Below are 12,614 nucleotides of genomic sequence, written 5' to 3' on the forward strand. Positions count from 1 at the left end.
AGAGCTTCTGTTGCATTTTGTTTCCTTTACCATGGAATATCTACTTTTAAATATCTACAGAGAGATTTCTTGCTTTATAGAAATGTTTCTTAGTCTTTCATATTCAGATTTGAAAATCCAGGTTATGTAAGAAAATTGTTTCCCACTTTTTCCCAGCTTGAAAATAAAAATATGTGTATATTATTAACTTATAGGAGACATAGGATGGTGTGCACTGTAAACTTAAGCCATGCAGAGTTGTGTAATGAAACCCAGGTCCTTTTCCCTTGTTTCCTGTTGACCATAGTTAGTATACCTTAGTTTTGGTTTGCATTGTCAGAAACAGGGCCCAGAGCATCTGTTTAACCAACGTGTTAAATGTTAACATGAATAGGAGAAGCATCTTCCTTGAGCATGCTTTCTGTTTCATTCAGTGCATGTGTTGTGTTCTCCGTTCCTGCTGAACATGGAGGATACTCCTTATTGAACTTTTACTGGCATTTCTTGTGAAACTAACCAGCTGCCACCCTGGTGTTCTCTTCTTCTAACCTCTCTAAACCACCCTGTCTGTTTTGTTGTCTATAGTCGTGCAGAACAGATCCCTCCTTGCCTGACAAGTGAGTCTTCTCTCCCCTCTCCTTGGGGGACACCAGCTTTGTCCAGGAAAAGGTACTGATCTCAGAGAAGTCAATCTTATTTGTGAAGGTTTTTTTCCTGTGCTTACTTATGTATTAATGTGGTGATTCTGTTTAATAACTTTAAATTTCTTGCTACTCAATTTGTTATTTTTTAGATTTTAAATTGATTATTTCCTTTGAGAGCATTGCTAAGAATAATATAAAATTTAACAACAAAATATTTTTAAACAAAATAAAAACAAAATAAAAAACATAAAATGTGTTTATGCTATGAAGTGATGAAGGACATGTAGAGGCTCACATCTCTATTATGTAATCTAAACTACATATTTTGTTTTAAGAGTGGGTATAATCTCTTATTAAAAATAAGTTAGTGGGGCCAGGGATTTAGCTCAGTTGTTACGCTGCCTGCCTTGCAAGCATAAGGACCCGAGTTCTATCCCGGTACCAAAAAAAAGTTAGCAATGAACACTTTTAAAGTCCCTTTAATAGGATGCTTGTCACTCTTTCCACTTTTAAGTGTTGGGGCCGGGCCATTCTTTGCTTTGTGCTATGACTCCAGAGTGAACATCACAGCTTTGAAAGGAAATGTGTATTTTCTTATTCAGGTTCAGCCAGTTGAAATCTGTTGCTGTACTGGTGACTTGTCAAAGCTAACCTTTAAAAAAGTGAAGACATTTATCTGCCTAGTACCTATTTTACCAGTTCCCATGCAAAGCTGTAAACTAATCTCATCTGCCTCGTCTATAGAGCTTTTGAATGTACATAGCAGCAGGTGCTTACTAAAGTGCAAAGAAGAGGTGTGGATGAGTCCGTTCGCAGCTGCACCGAGGGTGACCAGTCTGTGCCATGGGCACCAAGTCCTCTTCTTTCCTTTGTTTCCCTCATAAGCAAATGCAGATCTTTAACTCTTATATAAATATTTCTAGTTGTGGCTTTTATAAAAAACAGATCCCAAGGATCTGCTAAATTGTTTGTTTGTATGTATGTATGTATATATGTATGTATGTAGTGATTGATTGAGACAGAGTCCCACTATGTAGTTCAGGCTGGCCTTGTACTCACTATGTAGCCTAGGCTGGCCTTGACCTCACAATGATCCTCCTGCCTCAGCTTCCCAAGGGCTGAGATTACAGATGAGCACCACCACGCCAGGCATGTATTATTGTTTTAATCTGACTACTATTGTTCAGATTTTGAAACTTGAATATAATTGTGGTCAGTGGGCCAGAAGTACTGATCACACATTCTGTTGCTCACCATGTACCCAGCCTTCTATCTGTAGGTTCAGAGAACCTCAGATTGAAAACGTTTTTTTAAATTTCATTTGTAGTGAGCATGTGTGGACTTTTCTTGTTATCTGCTCCTCAGACAATATAGTATAGCAACTATTTACACAGTTTTAGGGATTATAAGTAATCTAGGAATGACTTAAAGCTCATGAGAAGATGTACTTAGGCTGTATGCACAATGTATCATTTTATACAAGGAACTTGAGCATCTGTGGATTTTGGGGTCCAGGACCCCAAACCTCATGAATACCAAGGGTCAACTATATTTCCATAGTAATACTCATTATGTGGAAAGATGTACTTTTATCTCTCTTAAATTTATACTGGGGCTTACATCGCATCATTTATACTGGGGCTCTTAACCATAGCATAGTTCAGAATAGTTCTAAATGAAATTATGGTTCTTCAACCTATGTGTACCAGAAACTACTGTTTTGTTTTGTTTTGGGGTGCTGGGGATTGAACCCAGGCTCTCACTCTAGCCAAGCAACTACTCTACCCTGACCCACATTCCCAGCCCTTGTTTCTAAAAGACCTGGTCTTAATTCAGGAAACCATAAACTAGATAAATTTGAGTTGACTTAGGAGAGTTTTTGGTGCTAATGAATAAGTATAAAAATATTTGTGTCTGAAGATTTATGTGTGCTCGTGATCCCAAAGAACTGCCAAATGTTAGAGAAATAATTTTAGTTACTAAATAGTTGAAATTACTGAAAGATCCCAATTTTAAAATACAATGATCAGATCATAAATGCTAAAGGCCTAAAAATTGCTGTATTTGAAAACATTTAGTCGTTTGTATTAACCTACACCCAATAAATAGAAATTCACAGATTAAAGGAGTACATTTCCTAAAAAGGAAAATCCACTGAAACGTGTTTAAATGGTAATTAGCAAAGGGATGAGAGCATTTTCTTCTTTTGCATAGTTATTTATGCCTTCAACCAGAAACAGTTTTTGTTTTTGTTTTTGTCATTTGCAGCACCTCTACATGTAGATACACCAGGTTTCCCTGCAAGGAAAAATCTTACTGAGTCACCAGAACTAGCTGAGGGAACCCCTGATTCATGTGTGTTCTCCATTAGTTTCACAGAGGGATGCTATCCAAAACAAGCAGCTCTTGACATTATTCATGCTATGAAAATCAGTGTGGTATTTTTTGCTTGGTTGTTTTACAGTGTTGGGGAATGAAAGCAGGCCTCATGCATGCCAGGCAGGTGCTCTGCACTAAGCCACGCCCCAGTCCAGTGTGTTCATGTTCACCTTGCCAGTCTAGCCGTGCTGCATACATTGTGTTAGCAATAAGAATCATAAGGAATTAACTGTACAAGAAATATATTTTTACTCCACAAATTCAAATACTGGACAGTACCTTTTGAAATTAGAATTTCAGTCCCACTGTTTCTAGAACTTCTCAACAAATTACATCTGCTCATGAGCAGCTTTTCCTTTTGGCAAAACATGTTGGGTTTGTCAGCAGAAGAAGAAACCACTGTTCTATTGTGTTTTTATGACCAATGGAACATTCATGTAAGGAAGTTCTGAGCTTGTAACTTGTCTGACATGTGAAATGCTGGAGATTCTTCTCAGATTATTTTAAAAATTGGGAGAAAAAGAACCAGCCAACCTCATGTTTAAAAATTCAAGCACATGGTCTTTTTTCTTTCTTTCTTTCTTTTTAATGATAGTAAAATTTTATTAAAAGTAGGGAAATAAACCAGCTCTGTAGAGTGAATTTGGGCCAAGTAAAAGCAGGAAAAGAAAAGGTCTGCTTGAGGGTGGACCACCATGTGAGAGAGAACACAGCCTTTTTTCATTATTTATTATTCAGAAGGAATTATAGAACAAATTATACCTGAACAATGTCAGTGTTGGAGGAAATGAAAACAAAATACAAGATAATCTAAACTGTACAAACCAGATCTGCCTTGGGAGGGAGGTAGCAAGTGCAGTTGCCATGCAGATACAAACTCCAGTACTCAGGGCCTCTGCACTCTTGGGGATAAAAGAGAATAGATTCAGAATCTCAATCCTTACCTATTCCCAAAAGAGGAAGAGGAGTCCTTAAATGCAGATGAGAAGGTAAGCTGAAATAAATTGCAGTTTCTGTAACTTTTAAAAATAACTGCAACGTGATAATTAAGTCAATACTGAAGTGTCATTTTATCCTGTCTTTGCAAATGGGCAGGTATTACTTATGAATTAACTATTTAATAAACATACCATAGTCCATACATTCAAAAAGTGGTAATACCCATGGTGGTAATCTAAGCAGCTTAGTAGAAATCAGTGTTGTATAATACATGTAATTTTAGTTGAAACAAATACCATGTTTTAGATTTTAATGTCTGCCATATTTTTTCTAGCTTGAAAACCGCAAAACTCCTTTATGAGAATTTTGGTTTTTACATAACTTTTTAAAAAGTTTACTACTATAGTAGTTATATATTAGTGAAGAGTTCAAACACATAAAGGTGTCTTCCTGGGTATGGCCATAATGTAAGTGAAAATCTGGATTAAATCGTTAATTCAGAAGTAAGTGTTAAAGGAAGTCCAGTAAGTAAAATTTACAGTTAGAACTTCTTTTTTTTCAAATTTGAGTCATTTTTTGTGTGTAATGAAAACAGTTTTACAGAATTTCTGCATTCAGAGGTTGCTAAACCTTGTTACACTATAGAGAAATTACGAAGTTTTTAGATAGATCAAAATATAAAGGGAGCAACAGAGGAAAAAGGAACCTGTTAGAAATAAGCTTTGAGGAATCTATTTTTTAGTAAGTATAGAATTTAAATCTTTCTTCATGCAAAACAGCAAAACACAAGGAATGGAAGTCTGAATGGGTAGAAAGGCTGGCTTTTAAATAAAACTAGAAGGGCTGTGTGCTTTTTGTACTTGGAGCTGAATGCTTTCCTGGAATCTGCACACAAAAAAATGGTGTTTTGTTTTGTTGCCTTGAAAACATGGCAGTGCCAGTTCTTTGCTCCTAAATCACTGGTGCAAAGCGCGTTTCCCAAGCTGCTCTCGTGCCAGGGAGCTGGAACTCTGCGGCTCGGCAAGAGCTGAGCATTAGAGAAGGTATGCCGAGCTCACCGCATCCTCACTGAAGCACTGAGCTCCCATAGGCTGTAGCCACGGCATCTGTTCCTCCGTGCCAAGATTCAGAATTCGCAGAACTCATGAATTGCAGATGAGAGTGTGAAATAGGAATAGAGACCATTGATGAAAAATGTGCATATTCAGGACACAACTTGGCTTCCTAGCTCAAGACACTTGCTGTGCAATATATGCCATCTAAATGTTTTTAAAGTGTAATGAATATTTTCAGTGGTAGTAGGATAAATGCAAAGAGTGAATGTAGTTCCAAATAAACTACAGAAAAACTTCTAAGGTGCTTACTGTGTTTATTCTCCAGTGGCCTTGGCTCCGAGGTAGCCCTGATTCAGTTGTCTCAGTTGCAGAGTAGGCCACTTTGATCTCTAGTTCTCAGTGGTGTTGCCCATGGGCTAGGAGTAAAAACACACAGGCAGCTTTAGAAGAAAACAGACTCATTCAGGAGTATAATTTCATACGGACTCTCATCAGATACAGTGAACTGTCAGCTAGAGCTGTGGATCACTGCAGTTTCATCTAGTTTGTATATCTTCTGGTATAGGCGCCATTCTTTAACGAAACAACTGAAGTACCAAATGGTAAAGACATATAAGAGCCAAGAAGAAATGATAGCTAAATGTCTATATGTGACTCAGAAGAGTTCCTAATATATTGTTTTTTACTTTCCAACCATAAGGTATTTTATAACCTTTCCCTGAATTACAAAACTTTTTGCTTACTGATGAATAAAAGTAACAAGATGAGGAAAATGAGTGAGAATGTGAATGGAATTAAATATAAATAACCCTTCTTTCTCATTTTATAGGCATGCATATCATTCTGTTTCCACTCCCCCTGTTTACCCTGCAAAAAATGTTGCTGACTTGAAAGTCCACATGACCCCATCATCTCTCCAGAGCTCGGACGCTGTCATCATCCACCCTGGGGCCATGCTTGCCATGCTGGACCTCCTGGCCTCAGTAGGGTCCATGACTCAGCCAGAGGTGAGTACAGACCCATGGGTTCCTTCTGTCTTCAAGGAGTGGAAGGATCGGGTGTTTGCGTGAGCAAGGGGGTCAGAGGTACTAAACAAGTACTAAAGTAGTAAAGGCAGATAAAGGAAAACATAGGGTTCTATTGGAGTTCAGGATGTATATATGGTTTTGGAACGTAATTATTTGTTATAGATGTAATCAAGATGGTTACTTCTGATGCTGGGATAATTGTTTCCCTTGTAAATCCTGCTCAACAGTGGAAACTGTTAGTGAGTAATAAAGAAAAATGATTGATAATACTACATTGAAGTTATTTACCTTTTTTGACATGTGACACTCAAAAGTAGGAGTTTGGGTCAAATTTTTTTCAATGTCATTTGGCTTCTAAGGCCTAAGGTGTCACAAAGGTAAATGCTAGGCCTTCCTTTAAGCTAGTTTTTTTACCCACCATGGAAAAAGACATCATACCCTCTTTTTCTTTAAAAGTAGAAGTACTATGAGTTTTGTAGTCATGTAGTCCAGAAAAATTGGAAGAGAATAGAGTCTAGGTGGGTGTGCTTATAGCAAAATTAAAATAGAAAATGTTTGTCCAGCCCTGTTCTGGAATTGCTGTGTCATTCATTCTAAGCGAGTCCCTTAATTTGTCTGAATATATTTTGAAGCTTTAGAATAAGTGACTGCCTTACTTTTTTTTTGGTACTGGGATCGAACTCAGGACCTTGCACTTGCAAGGCAGGCATGGCACCACTGAGCTAAACCCTTGGCCCTTGTCTGAATGTATTTTGCAACATCTACAGACCTCATATTAAAGGGTGGGTTTCAGCTGGCCATTGTGATTCAGGCCTGCAATCCCCACTACACCGGATACTGAGGCATTAAGGCAAGATGTTTGAGGTCAGTCTGAGCAAGTTGGTGAGGCTCTGTCTCAAAATAAAAAGTAAAAGCAGCGGTGCAGGAGCCGTAGGTTCAATACTGGGGAAAAAAATAGGTGTGGTGACACACACTTGTAACCCCAGTATTCAGGGAGGCTGAGGCTGGGGGATCCAAAGTTCGAGTCCTGCCTGGGTAACTTAGCAAGACCTTGTTTCAAAAGCTCAGGATGTAGCTCAGTGCAAAGGCCCTGGATTCAATTGCTAGTACTGAAAAAAGTAAAAAATCAGAAGTCAACCAATAAATAAGTAAATAGGGCTCCAGTTGTAGCTCAGCACGCACACACAGACACAGATGAGGTATGCTTCCTGTAGAAAGAACTGTCTCACGCATCTCACCAAGAACACCTTGGCGATGTAGATCTCTTTTTTGCCTTTAGCATGCTCTGGACCTTCAGCTTGAGGTGGCAAACATTTTGCAGTCCCTGGTGCACACGGAGAGAAACCAGCAAGTCATGTGTGAAGCTGGTCTTCATGCTCGGCTGCTGCAGCGGTGCAGCACGGCCCTGGCCGATGAGGACCACGCACTGCACCCACCCCTGCAGCGCATGTTTGAGCGGCTGGCCTCACAGGCTCTGGAGCCCATGGTGCTGAGGTCAGTAGTCCTCTTCATCTTCATGCAGACCGCCAGGTGACTGTGACCAATTGGATTACCATGGGCAAAACAACAAAGCACAAGAAAGAGTGGACAGAACACTCAAAGGGGGAAGCTAGAGCAAATCTACCAGCTGGTCATCAGGATCCCTTATACTTCATTTTCCCTTAAAAATAAAGTCTTGTTTAATATGGCTAGCACTTATGTCTACTCAAGAACTTTTTATAGAATAGAACCTTTAAACAATACCTTTTAAACTTTTAGAATACTATACAACAGTAACTTGTAAAAATAACTGGACAAGTTTCCTATCCTCTGTACCAAGTGTCCCCCATGGTCCCATCTTACCGAACTGCAGTATAGCATCAAAACCAGAAGCTGGTATGAGCAGAAGTGTACAAATTTGAATATAATGTTCTCTTATTGCATGCATGTGTCAATTTATGTAACCACCACCTGATCTGGCAGTCAGAGATGTGTCCCTAGTGCCACCCTTTTAGCGTCATTCCCTTATCTTCCACCATCCCAACCCTTGAAAACCACAGTTCTGCCCTCTTTCTCCATAATTTTATCATTTTGAGAATGTTACATATATGAAATCAAATAGTATGAGGCCTTTGGAGTATTTTTCATACCTTAATGCTCTTGACATGCGTACAAGTTGTTACTTGCATCATTTGTTTCTTTTTGTTGCTGAATAATATTATAGGTTGTGGATATACCACAGTTTGTGAATCATTGAAGAAATACACACACATTCATATATACCTCTAAATGCAAGAGAAAGAGGGCTGTAAGTTTTATAAATGGAAGTTGCTTGTTGCTATTTTTAAACTTTTTCTGTATTTCCTTTGAAATTACATAGCACTTAGAACACTATACTCATACTTGTCATTTCAGGACTGTGTAGCACTCTTTATTAGATTATATCTATCTGTTGTTAAATTACTTATAAAAATTTAAGGAGCTTTCTTAAAAATGGTTGACATTTATTTGTAATTTTTAAGCTGACTTCAAGCTAATAACATTTTTTTTTTTTTTTTTTTTTGATACCAAGGATCAAACTTGGGTCCTTGTGCTTGCGCAGCAGGCAGCAAAACCACTGAGCTAAATCCCTGGCCCCAAGCTAATAACATATTGAGCAAAGCCTGTGCAATAAACATTTATGAAACGGTGATGTATGCTAGGCCTTGATAACACTAAGCTGTATGAGGTCATCCTATTTACTCATCTGCTATCTGTGGACATGTTCACAGTCCTAAATCTTGGAAAATAGCAGTGATATTTTCCCTGATCCTTCTTGGCACTTTTTTTTTTTATTTTATTGGTACATTTTATTGGTACATTTTAGGTATACAGTTCGTTTACATTTATCATTGGGTGCTTGTACCTGTACATGGTATATCTTGCTTCTTATTTTTTCCCATTACCTGTGTGCCCTTCACCCCCTCCACCCTTCCCTATTTACATAGATTTCATTTCCATTTTTTTTTTCTTTTCTCATAGTTTTTCCTTTCCCTCTTTTTCTTTCCCCTTCCCCTCCCTTCACTCCTTTGTCTTTGGACCTTTTCTTCCCATTTCAAATTATCAGTTATTCATTTTAATCATTTTAACTCTTGTTTACACTATCAGTTTCTCACACTAGAGAAACTATTCAGTATTTACACATGTGTGTCCTATTTATTTCACTTAAGAGTATGGCCTCGGTATGCATCCATTTAGCTATAAATGACTCTAGTTTTTCGTTCTTTATGGCTGAGTAGTACTCCATTTTATTAAAAAAAACACATTTTCTTTATCCAGTTTCCACTTCTTGGCACTTTTAAAGTAGCGGATTACCAAAAAGGAAGGAAAGAAAAGTCAGATGACCTGGTTACTTGTAAGCCATAGGTTATAAATTACTTGTCTATACCATTCAGCATGAAAATCTGGCTTAAAGTACCTGTATTTTTAAGCCCTTCCTTTGTGCTATTGGAAATTGAAAATAAAGAAAGGTATTGTGTATTTTTTAGATGATGTCATAAATGACAGGATGTTAAGGAATCCTACTGTGTGTAAGGTCTGGTTGGTGACCTCTACCCACCTATTCCAGAAGGACATGCGCCCTTTAGATCCTAGCCCCTCAGAATATTCTCTGTTCTTGTCAGTGCTTGAGATAAGAACATAGCAGGTTGTTTTGTAAAACTTATAGATAGAGTTCTTCTTTATCCATTATTAGTTTTTCCTGATGTAGAAATGCAAATTATACATTTTTTGGATGTCTGTTGCATGGCAGACATGGCATGGTGAGGAGCAGGAAGCTTCATACTCTCAAAAATGTATAGTCTGGCAAGCAGGAAATTAAGATGCTGTATGTTGAGTTCTATAATAGCAGCGTTACCAAGTTGATATAAGGGCCACTTACCCACATTTGGAGAGGGGGGTTCAGAGGAGGCTCTGTAGAGGAAATGACAGTTAAGAAATCAAGTATGGGGCCGGGGATTTAGCTCAGTGGTTCTGCCACCTGCCTCACAAGCGCAAGGTCCTGAGTTCAATCCCCGGTACCAAAAAAAGAAATCAAGTATGGGAAGGAGTTAGCCAGGTTTTTTTTGTGTTTTTTTAAGTAAGGGAAAGAGTATTCTCAGCAATGAGGAACACAGCCTTCCTAAGAAGTTAGAAGAATGAAACAGGCCTGGATAGAGAAACTGGGAAAGACTAGAGCAGTGGTGTTGGAGACTAAGGTGGAAATCACCTCGTGTGGTACTGCATGCTAAGCCAGGAGGAGTTGGAACTGAGCCATTATAGAGTCTTATGTGACAGGCAGTGACGTGGAACACATGTTAATTTTGATAGATAGTAACTATAGTGGAGAATGGAATGAGTTGGGACAAGATTGGAGTCACAGGAAGTAATTAAGAAACATGCCTGTAATTAAGTAATTAAGGCACATGCCTGTAATCCTAACATTCTAGGAGGCTGAGGCAGGTGGATCAGGCTTGAGTATAAGGTGATTAGTAATTTTGCATTTCTTTTTGTCTTTAAACTAATGTGTTATAATTCACTAAATCTCATTTTTTGTGTTTGGTTTCTGGGTTATATAATATTCACAGTCAAAGAATAACTGCTTTGTCTCTTTCATAGGGAGTTTTTGCGTTTGGCGAGTCCTTTAAATTGTGGTGCCTGGGACAAGAAACTGCTCAAACAATACAGGGTCCACAAACCAAGTTCCCTGAGTTATGAGCCAGAGATGAGAAGTAAGTTGACCTTTGACCTTCACTTTGCTGTACTAAATTCATATTATTTTAAGGAGTTTATAAAAAGAAGGGGTTTGTTTTTATTTAAGTGAAGATGTAATAGGTCAGTTAACTGAGCAGGGGAGCAGTTAGGGCAGGGAAGATGTGATTGATGGTGCAAGCGTGCAGAGAAGAGAGTGACAGGCCAAATCGCCCTGTCTTGAAGGGGAAATGTCTCTTTCTAAGGAGATCCATGGTTTCCTTACCTTTTCAAGTAACTTTTGCTGCCTGGACTACAGAGTGGCTCTACTCTGTAGTATTGGGTTACTGCTACCAGGCTGTGGGATTGTAGGACAGCTGCTGCAGGAAGATGTGGAGGAGAAGAAATTAGAAATACTGATAAAAGCAGTTAAAGGTGTACACCAAGGCATGTAAGCCCATTAGGCAAAGAAGTGAAGCCAGTGGCTTCCGGAGGGAGCTGGGCACCAAGCCCATCGGAGGAAAGGCTGTCCTGGAACTGGAAGCAAGGTGATAGGCCAGCTCTTCATGTAGGCTTGCCACCCCCTGGGACGGGGCAGAAGTTGGGATAGAGAAGGCTGAGAAAGGATGTGAAATCAGCAGAGGACTTTCTCGGACCCTTTTCATGCTTGTTTAATAGAAAGGGGTGGTACGTCCGAGGAGGAGGCATCCACTAGGCTGATGAAGAATCATCGGTCAGGGTATCCCCCAGGCCCTCTCAGAGCATGGGGACCATCACCCAAGAGCTGGGCTTGGAGCCCAGCTGCACTGGATTTCCTGGCACAGTTAATTCTGGGGTTCTCATCACTTTTACTTTATAATTGGTTTCACGTAGTTAGTGGTGTGACAAGGCATTTCTTTGCTGGATTAAGATGAGCATTACTAGTGAAACAGACAAAGGGAAAACTTATGAAAATACAACAAATAGCCACTTTGAGAGCAAGTAGTGATCCTCTGGATCCATGCCTTCACTTTTCAAGTGAGAATTCTGAAGTCAGACAGATTAACAGCCTTCAACCATTGTTATTTCCATTTTAATCTTTCCTCCTAGAGAATGCTGTGCTATGGAAACTTTAAGATCTTTTGAGTTCCAACATAGCTTTATTGGAAAACAACAAGTTCTATAGTTTTTCATGTCAGTTAATATACAGACCCTTTATGCATTTATTTGTTATTGTTACTTTTGTACAGTACTTTCATAGTTCTTTAGAATTGAGTTATGATTTCCTTTGCTAAGAGTAGAAACAAAAATAGCTGCTTTCTCTAAGACAATATTAAAATATTTTGCTGGGGATTTAGCTCAGTGGTTCCGCTGCCTGCCTCGCAAGCGCAAGGTTCCAAATTCGATCCCCAGTACCAAAAAATAAATAAATTAATTAATTAAATAAAATAGTTTTGTGGTTCTTGAATGTCTAGCACATTTAAGAAGAAAATAGTTACATATACTCATGTGGATCATTGTCTGAGAGAAAGTTTTCTTCTTTACATTCATGATGCATTTCTGGAAAGACAGAACAGTCTGTTTAGAATTTGTCTTTTCAGTGTTGTATGAAAGGAGTGAAGGTTAGAATTAGTCTTCTCATTCTTGAAATTGTTATCATTCATATACATATAGACAAGGGAAGCAACGTACTCCTATTTATCTGATATTTTTCATGTGAAAAATAACTTTTCCTAACGCTCCTTGAAAATTTTTCTTCTCAAAGAGAAATAACAAAAAATAGTTTTGTAAAATAAAAGTATAATCTGGTTTACAAACCACTAACTGAGCTTTATAATTAAATTACATTGAAACAGTGGCTTAGGTGGTGGTTACTGGTGGGTTTTCATATTTATACTGTTTAGTTCCTTAGATTTTTACAGTGT

General features: G+C 38.5%; 1 protein-coding gene and 1 pseudogene across 14 annotated transcripts in view; both read left to right on the top strand.

Moving 5' to 3' along the window:
- The window catches only part of Wdfy3 (WD repeat and FYVE domain containing 3), a 304,615-nt gene that overhangs the window by 157,533 nt on the left and 134,468 nt on the right, over positions 1–12,614 (top strand). For 13 of the 14 annotated variants that reach the window (XM_087199311.1, XM_087199312.1, XM_087199309.1 and 10 more), the window contains 4 exons: positions 565–648; positions 5,826–6,003; positions 7,304–7,518; positions 10,639–10,751. In XM_087199311.1, coding sequence (XP_087055437.1) covers positions 565–648; positions 5,826–6,003; positions 7,304–7,518; positions 10,639–10,751 — 590 coding nt within the window. The remainder of the gene's footprint in view (positions 1–564; positions 649–5,825; positions 6,004–7,303; positions 7,519–10,638; positions 10,752–12,614) is intronic. The other variant, XM_087199318.1, reaches the window with a different exon arrangement.
- LOC147821775 (U6atac minor spliceosomal RNA) lies at positions 12,290–12,403 on the top strand (annotated as a pseudogene).

This window comes from Heterocephalus glaber, unplaced genomic scaffold (assembly GCF_053883595.1).
Source record: "Heterocephalus glaber isolate CG9 unplaced genomic scaffold, H.glaber_assembly_v1.0 deba00001698, whole genome shotgun sequence".
NCBI lineage: Eukaryota > Metazoa > Chordata > Mammalia > Rodentia > Bathyergidae > Heterocephalus > Heterocephalus glaber.